The 16,207-nt window shown below is 36.5% G+C and overlaps 1 protein-coding gene across 1 annotated transcript in view; it reads right to left on the reverse strand.

Moving 5' to 3' along the window:
• RABL3 (RAB, member of RAS oncogene family like 3) overlaps window positions 1-16,207 on the reverse strand; it is a 60,207-nt gene that overhangs the window by 9,748 nt on the left and 34,252 nt on the right. The window contains exon 5 of the mRNA XM_043998802.1: window positions 4,025-4,175. Coding sequence (XP_043854737.1) covers window positions 4,025-4,175 — 151 coding nt within the window. The remainder of the gene's footprint in view (window positions 1-4,024; window positions 4,176-16,207) is intronic.

The raw sequence follows: 16,207 nt of genomic DNA on the forward strand, positions 1-16,207 counted from the left end.
CTGGTAGGTCCAACAAATATATTCTCAACAAGTGAACAAATAAGAAATTTAGAAGTTAAGACTTAGAGCACTGGAGGACAACTGCTGAAGATTTTCCCACCTATTAGAAACATGTTTCTGAATCTCTAGGCAAATGCCTAGAGATAGTGATATTATTGCTAACAATAAATAAGCAAATGATAGCTACTCATACAAATAATGCAGTAGATTAGAATGCTGTTTAACCCAAAATTAAAGAAGGGGGGGAAAAAGATGTGTTGTGATTGTCAGGCAGAGAAAATTGGGCTTTTGGAATAAAAAAAATTGACTAGTAGTAGCAAGGTCTTAAAATGCCCATTCTCCACTGATGGAAGACTAACAGCTATTTGACCTCCAGGGTGGAGTTGAGGAGGTTAGAGCAGTCGAGGGTATTCATAGATGTGTCCCTGAAAGAGAACCTTTTTTCCCTTCTTTAAGATGCTTTCTAATTCTCGGTGAAGCCTATATTATCATTAGCATGAGGATGATATAATTTTTAGGGTATCTACATTTTGGAATCTATCAAAGGGGTGAGGTTTATATAGCTCTGGACCAGATTCTATAAATGACCTCTTTGAAATTAATATAATCATTTTTTTCTGAGTAGTCATTGCTCTATTCTGTTCTGTTGACCTTCAGGCCCATTTGATGCTTTCTCATAGAGTACACATTTATAACCACCTATTTTACCTATGAAACAAATTTCACTGGCTAAATCTTTATGTTTTTGGTCAAAAGTTGATGCCAAGCTTACAGAATAATAGTAGTAAAAGAATACAGCATGGTCTTCAAAACATGTTATAAAGTATAAAAGAGAATGAGGTTTTTTTTTGCATAAAACTGCATGAACTAACTAAAAATTAATCTTAAAAGAATCACTCTGACAATTACTTTCTGTGGCTGAAATAATTTTTGTTTGGAATTTCAAAGTACCTAGTACAAAAAGAGACTTTGCAAATCCAAAACCATAATTCGGACAATAATAAGCTTTTTGAAAACCTCGTCTTAAAATACATCCAAGTCAGAATAATAACCCTAAGAACCTTCTAGAGTAGTTCTGCATACATATATGCATGCTTTCTAGTCAAGAATCTGTGATAATGCAGGGTTTTATAAATGGACAGCTGTTAACACTTGCCTAAGTGAAAAAGACAAAATTAACCAGGTAAGGTGTCCAAACAAGATCCTACTTGATATGAGTATAAAATCCTATTTTGATGCCTCATTGTGGTAGTCTTGAGAGTTATACCAGGAGGACATAAGCTCTGGCAGATACTTCCAGCTGAGCAAGGCTTAGAGTATGGGCTTAAAAATATACTTTATGTTGCCCTAAGAACAGGCTAGATCAATGGATGACAATAGATAGGTCTGTTGTCTGCAATCAGCCTGGTTAAGTCTGAGAAAGTTCATCATAGAAGGTTTGGTACCATGTGACAATTTTTTTAGCCATAGTAACTCATTAAGCTGTCTTGAGGCAGGGAGGGCTTGATTCCTCACATAGATGAAATCACAAATCTTTGATTACTAAAGGAAGTATGTCCAAGTGCTTTGAGTAAAGACTCATGTACAAACTGTACTCTGATTTCTTTCATTGCTTATAATATAAACATATCTTTAAATAATGTACTACAATATATCTTCTGTTTAAATTATATAATTATATTATCAGGCTCCTTTTTGTTTTTGCCTGGTTTAAGAAGACTTATCATTCAATAGATTTGTCATCAACAAAAATATAATGGCATTCAAATGTCTAGGTTTTCCTGTTTGGGTGACCCTGAACCTGCTTATTTGCACCAAAATTTCTGTGACTTTTCTTTCTAATTGTGTTATTTTCTTGGTGTTAACTTCCCTCATTTTCATTTTCCTGTTGCTCAATGCCCTCTCCTAGTTATTGTTATTAATCAGCTTCAGAGGATGGCCTCTGTCAAAAGTCCAAAGTTTTTTATTGAGTGAACTCTTTGGAGACACTCAAACTCTTGTCAGATGAGTATGCTTTACAGATTCTAAAACCATGTAAAAGTGGCTCCGTCCTTGTTACAGAATGACAAATGACATGTTCTAGGCTAATCAGGGAAACCTACAGGCACTGTTAACACAAAAACACTGTGATTGAAATCAAAAGGAACCACAGGAATAAAACAAATTCTGATTTCAATTTAGTCCATTTTTCTTCTGGGCACTTAAAAAATTGAGTAATTTCAGAAGTGCTAGTACCAGGACGTGATGTACTCTACACAGGAGCTGCCCTCTGATATTTCAAAGTCCAGTGCATTTCTACCAAATCCTCCATGGTGACAAATGAAGGAGACAGGAAGGCTAAGAGTCAACTTTAGCTTGAGGCACTGCTATTCCTAAAGTGAAGAGCCCACACTCCACAGCAAAACAGAATGTAAAGAATTCAAGAGAATGGGCTAAGGTGAAGATGATCTAGTTGCAGGGACTTGATAAAGGGGCATGAACTGGAGGTAAATGATTTGCAAAGAGCCATCATTACCATTAATATGTATCCTCCTTACTATGCATTTGGCCAAGGTTAAGGAGTAGTGTATGTGCATTCTTCCCCATTTGACATTGCTTGTACTAAAAGGGAACAGTATCATATGGTACTGTTAGCAGTAAACCTGAATGGTACTAACTGGCTCAGAATGGGACTCAGTAATCCGCAGTATATTACAGCATGGGAAAAACTAATAACTTTCAGATTGTCTAGTAATCCCACTGTGTGATATTCAGTCCTCAAAGCTTATGTAAGCATTCCAATGTTTATACAGGAGTTTAAATGATTAGGATAGATTCATTTCTTCGAAATGCCTGGCTGCCCTTCACAGTAGATTTTAAAGCTGAGGTAACTAATTGACTCACTCAAGTCAGGAGCAACTGAAGCACAGAATTAGTGATACCATCCATAGCATTCAGTGGCATGAATCTCCTTACCCCCTACTCTAAACACCTAATCATTTTTAGTTTCCTTTTCTCTTCATTAGAGTAAGCCTATCATTTTCATCACGCACAAGTGAATTATCACAGTGGATAGTGTCAGGATCATTGAGATAGGTCACTTTACATCAGGTTAATTTGATAGAATAAATGCTTCTTAAAAGCCTAATACATACAATGTACCATGATAGGTGTTAGAAAGCAAGCAGGGTTAACTGTCTAATAAATTGGCACAAAGAGAATGAACTTACTCAGGTAAATAACCTTTGGCTTGTAAGTGATCAAAAAATCTAAAACATACAGGTTATTTATTATTTTTTTTGTGTGTGGGGGGCAATGAGGGTTAAGTGACTTGCCCAGGGTCACACAGCTAGTAAGTAATCAAGTGTCTGAGGCCACCTTTGAACTCAGGTCCTCCTGAATCCAGGGTTGGCGCTCTATCCACTGCGCCACCTAGCTGCCTTAAACATACAGGTTATTGATGAAAGAATAATAGCCAGGAAGCTATTAACTAAACCTAGGGTATAGTCATGTCTCTACCAGTAAGTTAGGTGGGACACAGTACTTTCCTTTTCTAAGTCAGTTTCATCATCTGTAAGCTGAGGGAGATGGAGTAGACAATAATTTAAGGTTCAAGTAGTACTGTCTGCACCATATGGAGGGGGAAAGTTAGGAACTAATAAGAAATTTCAAAGGACAGAAGATGCTATTAGGGAAATATATGATAGAAGAAAAGAAGAACTGGTCATGAGACAAAGGTAAGTTCAAATCCAGACTCAGACACTTACTAGCTGTGTGACCCTGGACATGTCACTTAAGCTCTGTTGGTCTCAACTTTCTTATAAATAGAATGGATATAATAATAGCACCTACTTCCTAGGGTTGTTGTGAGGAGCAAATGAAATCATAATTGTAAAACCCTTAGCACAGTGCCTGGCATATAGTAAGCAACATATAAATAGCAGCTATTATTATGTATTATAGATTATTATATATGTTCTATATTGTATAGTATTAGCTATTATATTATTATAATATATAAATATTAGCTATTATTATAACCCACCAAATTAATCTCTTCTGCATTGAAATCTTCAGCCAAGAAAGCAATTCTAGTTAGGACTTCATTGCGCTTAGCTTCATGAATCTGGTCCAGTTTGGTTCCTATTACCAATAGGGGAATTTGGTTGTCAGCAAATTGTTCTCGGTCATAGTCCCTGTTACAAATAACAACGAAGAAGAGAAAATGATAGATTTTTAATAGAAAAATTCTTTGTTTATTTTACTGGTAACACACACATTCCATGATCATTTTACCTACCAATCGACTTTTTTTTTTTTTTTTTTTTTTGGTTTTGGATTTTGCAGGGCAATCAGGGTTAAGTGACTTCTCCAGGGTCACACAGCTAGTAAGTGTCAAGTGTCTGAGCCTGGATTTGAACTCAGGTCCTCCCGAATCCAAGGCCGGTGCTTTATCCACTGCGCCACCTAGCTTCCCCCCAATTGACTCTTGCCACCTGTCCCATCTACCTGTTTGTTTAAAAATACTTTCAACTTCCTTCAATAAGCACAAATATTCAAATGCATAAAAAATAAGAATGAAGACCAATAAAATAAGCCATATTTATGTTGTAAATATGACTGTAAACTTTTATTTGTAGACTATAAGTAAAAATATTGTGTATTAATTTTAAAGCAGCAGTTATGAAGTCATCTTTCTTTCCATGAGCATGTTTTTCTTTTATGTGTGTATCTGACCTTTGATGCCATTATACTGTCTGTTTTTACAAATCACTTGATACTTTTCCACCACTTACCAAGTCCCATTTCTTTACTCATTAATTTTTTGAGCTATAACTACAAGTTTCTGGAGCTACTTTAACAACTGAGGGCCTAACAGGGATGTTAAATATCTTTTTTTTTTTTTTTTTGGGTGAGGCAATTGGGGCCAAGTGACTTGCCCAGGGTCACACATCTAGTGTCAAGTGTCTGAGGCCAGACCCGAACTCAGGTCCTCCTGACTCCAGGGACGGTACTCTATCCACTGCGCCACTTAGCTGCCCCTGATGTTAAATATCTTTATGTACAAATTCATAACCACCGACTTCAATAATTTAAACAAATCTCTTTAGTAGAAGGACCTTTCACTTCAAATAAAACAGGGAGAGCTGTCACAACAAAATCTTTTAAAAATATCTTTTAAATCATACTACTAATAGTACTGAATCACACAGGGATGATTAAAACAGACATTTTTAAAATCATAAAAGTGTTTTATTATTTTCTAGTTACATGTAGAGATATTTTTCAACATTTGTTTTTTATAAGGTTTCTAGTTTCAAATTTTTCTCCCTTTCTTCCCTCCCTAAGACAGCAAGCAATCTGATATAGGTTTTCTATGTACAATCACATTAAACATATTTCTACATTAGTCATTCTGTGAAAAAAGAATTAGAGCAAAAGGGAAAAACCTCAAAAAAGAAAAAAAATAGAAATAGTATGGTTCAATCTGCATCTAGATGCCACAGTTCTTTTTTTTTTCTGGATTTGGAGAGCATTTTCCATCATGAGTCCTTTGGAACTATCTTGGACCACTGTGTTCTGAGAAGAGTCAAGTCTATCATAGTTGATCAATGCACAATGTTGTTGATACTGTGTACAATGTTCTCCTGGTTCTGCTCATCTCACTCAGCATCAGTTCATGTAAGTCCTTCCAGGTTTCTCTGAAATCCACCTGCTCATAGTTTCTTACAGCACAATAGTATTCCATTACATTCATATACCACAACTTGTTCAGCCATTCCCCAATTGATGGGCATCCCCTCAATTTCCAATTCCTTGCCGCCACAAAAAAAAAAAAGCAGCTATAAATATTTTTGTACATGTGGGTCCTTTTCCCTTTTTTATTATCTCTTTGGGAAAAAGACCTAACAGTAGTATTGCTGGGTCAAAGGGTATACACAGCTTTATAGCCCTTTGGACATAGTTCTAAATTGCTCTCCAGATTGGTTGGATCAGTTTACAATTCGATCAACAATGCATTAGTGTTTCAATTTTCCCACAGCTTCTCCAACATTTATTATTTTCCTTTTTTGTCATATTAGCCAATCTGATAGGTGTCAGGTAGTACGTCAGAGTTAAAACAGACATTTTCAACTAAATTTAATACTCAATCAAAACAAATCTAATAATATCATAAACTAATTCAATTAAACACAATTCAACTTAAGCACTTTTTAAGAACCTACTATATGCCAGGCATTGTTAGGTCCTGGATGATAAAGATTATGAATGAAACTATGCCTGTGCTTAGGTAGTTTACTTTTTACTAAGAAGAAACAAATGACCATAGAAAAGGAAATACAAAGTACATACAAAGTAAAGACAATGAAGTTTAATAGGGGAGAAAACTAACAACTAGTGGGGTCAAGAAAGGTCTTGTTTAAGTGGCATCTAAGCTGTGTCTTAAAGGAAACTCAGGGTTCTAAGAGGTGGTGGTGAGGCAGTGTTCCAGGTACAGATAGCACTGTATGCAAAGGCACAGAGTTGGAGAAGGAATATTATGTACAGGGAATAAGCAATAAGTCAGTTTCTTAGAATGAAAAGTACATATGAGAGTGATATGAAATCAGCCAGACTACAAAGGGCTTTTATATTTAATCCTAAAGGTACTAAGGAGTCACTGAAGGTCCTTGAAGGGAGGGATATAGTCAGATCTGTGCTTCAGGAATAATAACCTGGCAGATGTACAGAAGATAGACTGGAATGGAGAGACTTAAGATGGAAGGACCAATTAGGAGACTACTGCAATAGTACAGGGTGAGAGGTGATGAAGGCCTTAAATAGAGAGGTAGCTATGTGAGTGAAGAGCAGTTTCAGGGAGTTGGTAAGACTTGAATTTCAGGCTGCAAAATACTGAGACTGAGAGACAAGTCAGAGCTGAGGAATGGAGGCAATAAGTGTAGCCAGCCCTTTCTAAAAGTCTGGCTATGAAGAAAAGAGATCAAAGGTAACTTGAGAATCAAGTGGAAATTTTTAAGGATGGAAGAGACTGGCATTTTTGAACTCAATGGTAAAGTCAATGAGTTAGTGGATAGGGAAAGACCAAAGGTAAAGAGAGAGAGAGAGAGAGAGAAATTGATTTAAGGGGCAAGCTCCTGGAAGAGATGGGTAAGGATCTAAAAGTAGAAGAGCTATTGTGGTTGAGGAGAAGGGCCAACTCTTCATCAGAGACTGGAACAAAAGTATGGAATAGTGGAGAAGAGAAAACTTAGCATGGTTGTCCTCTAAGATTTTCCAGTATAACAAGTTTTCTGCTAAATGGAAGAGAAGTATAGGTATAGGTATGGGTATGGGTATAGGTATAGCAAGGTTGAAGGTATAGGAAGGAATAAGAAGTTTGAAGTGAAAGTTTGAAAGAAGGGGTGTGATAGTCAATCAGGTAAGAATAAGAGAATGGTTATATAGGGGTGAGTCAACTGAGATTAGATAAGGAATCAGCAGTGAACCCAGTGAGCAATCATAGGACTACTAAAATAGTGCTTCTTTGAGACGATCTCAAAGAAAGTGGGAAAAGGAGAATTAAAGAATCAGAGAATTTAGAATTAATGTCCCTGTTCACTACTGCTAAGTTAGAAATTTGGTTAGAGAGGGATTGACTTCAACCTGAGGTAAATGGTCAATAGCTTCAGCATTGTTTGATGATGGTCTGTTGAGAACACTATGGAAGTGTTAGATCATCTCTCCAAGATCATGTACTTATCACTCATCGATGTATCTCCATCACCACTGAGTAGCCGAGTTGCATCATAGTCTTTGGCTCATAAACAGCATTCAGATCATCATAAAAGTGCTTTGGATTATTACTATCAGCATGAAACTGAATTTCATCTGCTTTCTTACTGAACTAAGAATCCTGCATCTCTCCAAGCTTTCCTTTTACTTACTTTTGAAAGAGTTGGATACTATGCCTTCTTAGATGCAGATGAACTATCCTGCTGGTAAACCCTGTGGAGTGTTTGAGAGACTCCAAAGGAAAGTGTGGGAGAGAAGAGTTGTTAGGCTGCCTACCAAACTGAAGTTCTACAGAGCTGTTGTGCTGACCTGATTGTTGTATGACTGTGAAACCTTGGCAGTCTACCAGCGTCATGCCAGGAAACTCAATCACTTCATTTGAATTGTCTTAGGAAGATTCTGGCAGATTAAGGTACTGGAAACAGATCCTTTCTCTCCTTTCTTTTCTTTTCTTTTTTTTTTTTTGCAGGGCAATGAAGGTTAAGTGACTTGCCCAGGGTCACACAGCTATTAAGTGTCAAGATTCAGGTCCTCTTGAATCCAGGGCACATGCTTTATCCACTGAGCCACCTAGCTGCTCCACACAGATCTTTCTCAAGCTAAACTGCCAAGCATTCAAATTCTACTACAAAGAGCAAAGCTCTGATGGGCTGGCCACGTTGTTCAAATGCCAAATGTATGCTTGCCTAAAAGACTTACAGAAAACCCATGGGAGGAGGATGCTCACAATATGGTCAGAAGAAGTGATACAAGGACACTCAACGTTCCTCTGAAGAACTTTGTCATTGATTTTGTGACATGGGAGATGCTCGTAAAGGACCACCAAGCATGGTGTGCCCACATCAAAGAAGGTACTGTGCTCTATGAGCAAAGTAAAATTGCAGTAGCTCAAGAGAAATGTGAGATGCACAAATTTAGAGACGGCTCCACCCTAAAAAGTTCATATGGACTATTTGTGCCCAACATGTGGTAGAGCATTCTAAACTTGTACTTGTCTAATCAGTCAGTCAAGACACACTATAACCTGACCCCAACATAATGATGTCATTTTGGTCCTCTTCAAGAATGAAGGACAACCACCAACTGCCGAGAGTTTTTTTTTCTTTTTTTTTTTTAAATCACTGGAAATAATTTGTGTGCTACACAGCTTGGCTCTAGTGGGTTAAATTTTAAATTTTCAGTATTTTGTTTGTAAATTCCTTCATACTTTTTAGAAAAACTACTAAATGATTTTGATATATTAGTAACTAATATATAGTGTACACCAGGAACACTCAAAGTAAATATACTGGAGATCACTATTACCTTAGCTGCATTTCTTCTAGGATTTAGTGCTTGAATTGTGTTCATAAATGTTTTGTTTCATCATCAGCATCTTGACTATGTACATTTAGGTCTCTTTAAACTTACTGATTTTATCTAGTAATCTAGAATGAAAATTGAAACAACAAAAAAAACCCTCAATATTTTGCCCCACCCCTCCAACATGATTTTGCCAGGCTACCCATATACATTCAAGGGATTATGTAGTACATTCAATGATATAAATTAAATTAGTTCAATAAGCCTGTTTAAACCAAATGAAACCTCATAGACTGATCAATGAAACAAAGTTTCAGAAATACAGATCTACTAGACTTTTGTGGGCCCTAGAGATGACCTAGAGTCAAAGTGCTTGAGCCAATGAAAGCAGAATGATTGACAGGCATCTTATTGTTTACTCATTGTTGGGCAGCGAGGTGGTGCAATGGATAGAGTACCCTGGGTCTGGAATCAGGAAGACCTGAGTTCAAATCCAGCTTCAGACACTAGCTGTGTGACCCCGGGCTAGTAGCTTAATCCCTATTTGCCTTAGTTTCTTCATTTGTAAAACGGAGATAATAACAGCACCTATCTCCCAGAGCTGTGAAGATCAAATGAGATAATACTTGTAAAATGCTTAACACATGGGGGCAGCTAGGTGGCGCAGTGGATAAAGCACTGGCCCTGGATTCAGGAGGACATGAGTTCAAATCTGACCTCAGACACTTGACACTTACTAGCTGTGTGACCCTGGGCAAGTCACTTAACCCTCATTGCCCCACCAAAAAAAAAAATGCTTAACACAGTGCCTGGCACATGCTTAGTACTATACAAACTGTTAATTCTTGCTGCTGTTATTCCTGAATGCTGACTCAGAAGAGGGTTTTATTATGTCTGGAATTTCAGTTATGGAGTATTTTCACAGCTACTTGGAGATATCCTGGTATTTGAAAGTATAAGCTCAAGGGTTCTGCAGTATAGCTGCAAGGTGGGCAATGCACATTATGCTTCTGAGAATATCCAAACCCCCCTATGGATACTCTTATCTCTGTGCCATAGGGGAAAGTGACAAGCTGCCAGGTATCATTTTGAGAATGCACAAGGGACAGATCACAGAGAAAGGATGTGTCTCCTTGTCACTGTGTATCTGTACCTATTGAAAAAGGAGAATATACTAAGAAAACACCTAGACCCAGAGATGACAAAGAAAAGGAAGCCAAATAGAGATGACCTCTGCCTGAGTATACAGCTGGGCAAGGGGAAAAAAAAATTAGCAAATGGGGGGGGGGGCGGGGAAGGGGTGCAATGGAACTAGATTTGGAGTCAAAGTGCCAATGTTCACATCCCAGCTCTGACATTTACTTTTGTTGTGGTCCTGAAAAAGTTATTAAGGGTCTTTGGGCCTGTTTCTTTATTTATAAAATGGTGAGAGATGGACTAGACTATTTCTTCCCTTCTGGCTCTAAATTTATTATCTTATAAAACCAGGACATATATTAAATAGGAAAAGGGGGGTAATTTAAACTAGAAAGCAAACTTGTATTGATACCCAAGCTCCAAGAAAATGATCAGAAAACATCAGTATCCTTGGGGTCTGCAAAAGCGTTATTTACTGAATTAATCCAAAGGCAAAGGAATGATATAAATGTTGCTTCATTTTCCTGGAAAGGAAGATGGAGCACCACATTATCTAAGTTCTTTCTATGTATGAAAGATAAGCCAGGTGTGGATTAAAAAAAATGTTACAAGTAAAAACTCAGTCAGCAGAAATGGAATTTCAAGACAACTCAGGCTGGCTTGTGTCATTAAATAAAAAAAAGTCAATACAGCCAAATTGAGTAGTTTCCTAGTTTCCTAGTTTCCTTCCTTCCTTCCTTCCTTCCTTCCTTCCTTCCTTCCTTCCTTCCTTCCTTCCTTCCTTCCTTCCTTCCTTCCTTCCTTCCTTCCTTCCTTCCTTCCTTCCTTCCTTCCTTCCTTCTTTCCTCCCTCCCTATATCTGAATCAGGGATAGCCAAACTTACTGAAACATTAAACCAAACAATAATTTTCGGAAATTTGAAAGCCTCATGATTGGCCACCCTTTACACATCAATGAGTTCTACTGTTTGTAATCTACCTTCTAAAAACATTAACACCCGTCTTATCACATCATAGCTAATTACTGCTAGAGACCTTTGACTCTTACTTCCAACATCAGCACTGATTTGAAAGACAAGGTGTGAAACTGTGATTTGCCTTATTAATCACTGAAGTGTTGTGTTTGTCCTCAATTTCCCCGTTTCCTTTTTAGTTCCTGATACCTATTCCCCTCATATCATATACACATTCTCCTTATTTACTCCCTACCAAAAATTAAGTCTATGACAAATAATCTCAGATAACCCATCTCCCTGTTAAACCTTTACTAAAGTCTCTTGGACACTGACAACTAGGTAAGAATGAACTCAGTGACTTGGCTACATTCCTTGACACCTGAAAAATTCCTATTAATCCTTTTGACAAAAATATTATCTCCTTCAAATAATGCTCTCCCTGCTCCCTTCTCCTACCTTACGTTTTACTTTTCCAAAATACATTTTACTGATGTCATTCCATCAGTCACCCCTGGGAAAAAGACCTCCACATCCAAAAAAGCCCTTTCCCTGACTAAACTGAATGCCACCTTTTGACAAAGAAGAATATTTTATATACAGTGATAGCATCTGACCATATACACAACATTCTATCCTAGTGGTACAACTTCTCTCAGCTGGCAAGGTATGTTTCATTATCTTTTTTCTGGATCCTTCATAATTTTTTTCAATTGTTCAGAGTTCAACTTCTTTTTAGTGATTTTTTTTTTCATTTACAATGTTGTGATCAATGTGTATTTATGGGATCTTTCAGTTCTACTTATTTATTTCCCTCTCTCAGACAACTCTCTCATAAAACTCTCCCTGTTTCTCCCAATCCCTCATATTTATCATTTTTCAACTGCAGAATATTCCATTACATTCATATAATGGATTTTTATCCATTCATCAATCAATGAGCACCCACTTTGTTTCCACTTTTTTGTGACCGTAAAGAATCTGGCTATGCATATATTAGACCTTTGGGTCTTTGATTTCCTTGGTGCATAAGCCCAGTAGTGAGATTCCTTTGGTTAAAAGATATTGAGTATTCAGTAACTTGTATAATTCCAAATTTATATGCAGAATGGAGGGAACAATTTATAGTTCTACCATAATGTATTAGTATGTCTGCTTTCTTATAACTCTTTCCCCCCAAACCCCTTGGTGTTGTTTTTTTTGTCATCTTTGCCAAATTGCATGGTGTAAAACAGAGTTGTTTTAATGTGCATTTCTCTCACTATTATTGATTTGCAGTATGTTTTTATTTAGTCACTTCTAATTTGCAATTCTTTTGAAAACTGTTCATATGAATTGACTGCTAATCACTGGGGAAATCTCACATATTTTGCTTGCAGCTCTCTTATAAGATATATTATAGGTTCCTATTCCCATATTAGACTAGTTTCACAAAGACAGGAACTCTATTTTAAGTAAGCTTACGAGAACTTAGTACAGTGAACTATATCACCTTCTGCTGCTTTCTATTTGACTCAATATTTCCCTAACTTTCCATCTTCTTCCTCATTCTCATTTTTACCACCTGTACATATCTCTTTTTCTATGTATTCCTCAAACCCTCATTAAAATTCTCCCACGTGATGACATCATGACCTGACTCCCTTTGGGCTCTCAGTTTCTGGCTTGGCTATACTGTCTGCATTAACAACAGGCAAATGTGGTCTCCAATCTTCCCAGGTTAGGAAAAAGGAAGTGTGAAGGGGTTGGGGGCCATAGCCTATGTAACCATATATTATATATAATTTACTTGGATACCCAACTCTTATCAGAGAAATTTGGTAAGGATTTTTTCCCCCATTCCACTACTTCTCTTCTAGCCCTAAGTACATTAATTTTATTTGTGCAGAAGCTTTCCAGTTTCATGTAATCAAAATATTAGTTATTTGTTTAATCTTCTATGGTTGCTTCTATCCCTTGTTTGGTTAAGAATGCATTTCCTGGGGGCAGCCAGGTGACGCAGTGCATAGAGCACCGGCCCTGGATTCAGGAGGACCTGAGTTCAAATCCAGCCCCAGACACTTGGCACTTACTAGCTGTGTGACCCTGGACAAGTCACTTAACCCCAACTGCCTCACCAAAAAACAAAAAACAACAAAGAATGCATTTCCTGCCAATAGTTGTGAGAGGTAAATGTGCTGATTTTCTTCTGATTTTTTATGGTATAATATTAAAATATTAAAGTCATGTATCCACTTAGAACTGTATTATGGGACATGGTGTAAACTCTTGGTTGAAGCCTAGTTTTCCTAGCAGTTCTTATCTGCTGGGGAGTTCTTTCCTAAGTAAAATATGTTGTCTGGTTTATGAAACATTAAACTATTGAGTTCCTTTGTTAACTGATTCTCTCTTGTCTAATCTGGTCCACTGATTGTCCTCTGTATTTTTTAAAGAACAACACATAGCTTTCATGATTGCTGCTTTACAATACAGTTTGAGATCTGGAAGTACTATTCCTCCTTCACGTCTATCTTTTCATTATTTTCTTTGATATTCTAGATCTTTTATTTTTCCAAATGAATTTTGGTTTTATTATGCTGGATTCCATAAATTATCCCTTTTGTAATTTGATTGGTAAAACACTAAGACTAATTAACTCTAGTAGCATAGTCATTTTTACTATATTAGCACAATCCAGCTATAAGTACTGAATACTCCTTCAGATGTTTAAGTTGTTTATTATTTTTTTAAAGAGCACTTTGTAACCAAAGCTATACATGTATTTTGTATGCTCTGTTAAACTGATCCCCAGATATTTTATACATTTTGTAGTTACTTAGAATGGGATTTCCTTTTCTATTATTGCCTCATGGATTCTGTTATCATATAAAAATACTATTGATTTTGGAGGGCTTATTTGTAGTTTGCAATGCTGATGAAGTTTTCAATTGTTTCAGTATCTTTGCTGATTTCCTAGTATTTTCTAGTAAACCATCATATCATCAAAAAATTAAGATGGTTTAACTCCTCTTTTATCTAGACCTTGTAGAGTTTTTAGCATAAAGTTAATGTACTTTGTCAAAATCTTTTCCCACATCTATTGATATAATCACGTGGTTCTGGATGTTTTTGCTTTAATATGATTGATTATGTAGACTGTTTTCCTAGTGATGAACCATCCCTAGCATAAATCCAACTCGGTTATCATGAATAGTTTCCTTAGATGATTCATTGTCAACTGTCTGACTAGATTCTATTTAATTTTTCTGAATCATTAATTTTTTTTTTTTGGGGGGGGCAATGAGGGTCAAGTGACTTGCCCAGGGTCACACAGCTAGTAAGTGTCAAGTGTCTGAGACTGGATTTGAACTCAGGTCCTCCTGAATCCAGGGCCAGTGCTTTATTCACTGTGCCACCTACCTGCCCCCGAATCAACATTCTTTAGTGACATTCATATATAGTTCTCTTGTGCATTATCCTTCTCAGATTTACATATTAGAACTATATTTTTCTCCTAGAAGGAATCCCATATGGTGCTTCCTTTTTTCCATTTTTAAGAATAACTTGTCTAGTACTGGGACTATGAATTTTTGTAATTCAGGCCATTTTTCTTTGTGAATTTAGTTAATTGGAGCATATCAATTTAATACTGATATTGATTTGTTGACTATAGCTCTTTCCAGTATAATGTAGTTTATCTCTTTTAAAGTTTCTAACATTGTTTTTGCCTTGTCTGATAGAATGAGTGCAACTTATGCTTTTTATTGGATTCATCTGATGTGTAGTAAAATTTGTTTCAATCCTCATTTTTGTTCTGTGTATGTTTTTGTTTTAAAAATGTTTCTTTGGTTAAAGCACCGGCCCTGAATTCAGGAGTACCTGAGTTCAAATCCAGCCTCAGACACTTGACACTTACTAGCTGTGTGACCCTGGGCAAGTCACTTAACCCCCATTGCCTGCAAAAAAAAAAAACCAAAACCAAAAAATCAAAAAAAAAATGTTTCTTATAAAAAAGCAACAAATTGTGGGGGGTTGTTTTCTCATCCAAATTATCCCTGTTTCATTTTATTGGATTTAAAAAAATCTATCATTTAAGGTTATGAGATTTAGGTTTATAGTCCCCTTTATTTATCTCTAATATTAGGGTTGTTTTTTTCCCCAAATGAGGATTTTTCCCTCTACTTTCTCTGTAAACAAAGTGCAATGAATCTTTAGGTATTTTAGCTTAATCTATTTTAAGGCAACTCTGTTCCACTTTTACCTCTCCCAGCTCTCTTTTTGTTACCTTTCCCCCTATTTTTGGAGTTTTGCTTGACTTATTGTTTCTTTTTTTCTTTCTTCCATTTATCCAGGTATTTAATTATTCAACTTTTTTTTCTCCTTTTAGGTAAGTAGTGAAGTAAAATTCCTTTTTCTTTCCTTCCCATCAACTTGTTTTGTTATTTAGTTTTTAAGATTTCATTTTCTGAGCTTTTTTCTAAAAAAAAAAAAAGCATTTCTCTTATTCTCTTCATTATTAATATTCCCTTTCTGTCTCTTCCAGACTTTTATTCTTTGATTCATAGCCTTTATATTTTTTAGTCATTCCTTAATTTCTGTACCCCTCATGGAGTTAAAGTTTTTAAAGTATATATTTTTTATTTCTTCTTTTACAGAGTTTCTAGGTTATGGCCTTGTAGATTTTTACCCCAGTGTACTTTTAGAAAAACTGATTCTTACAAGTAACAGAGAGTCTATTGCTCAATGGTAGGAATATTCCTATATTCCAGAGTGTAAAGTTAATTATTAACCTTTGCTCTTCATGGCAATCCCCACCACCCACCCACCCCCAGCCATTTGCCATGACCTCTCCCTAGGTACATGCTCTCCTCCTCTTGTGGGTGTTGCCTCCAGAACCTATGATTCTACTTCTCCTGAAGCAGCCTGAGTGGTCTCTCTAAGCTCTAAATCCCTGGATATTATACCCATATGCCCAGATTATACCCAAAGGTTCCCATCTCCCTTTATAGAATATCTCTCTTCCTCCATTAGAGTATTCTTCAGTGAGATCCCCTTTCACCACTGAAACATTTCCCCCCTTTTCA

The sequence above is a fragment of the Dromiciops gliroides genome, chromosome 3 (genome assembly GCF_019393635.1).
Source record: "Dromiciops gliroides isolate mDroGli1 chromosome 3, mDroGli1.pri, whole genome shotgun sequence".
NCBI lineage: Eukaryota > Metazoa > Chordata > Mammalia > Microbiotheria > Microbiotheriidae > Dromiciops > Dromiciops gliroides.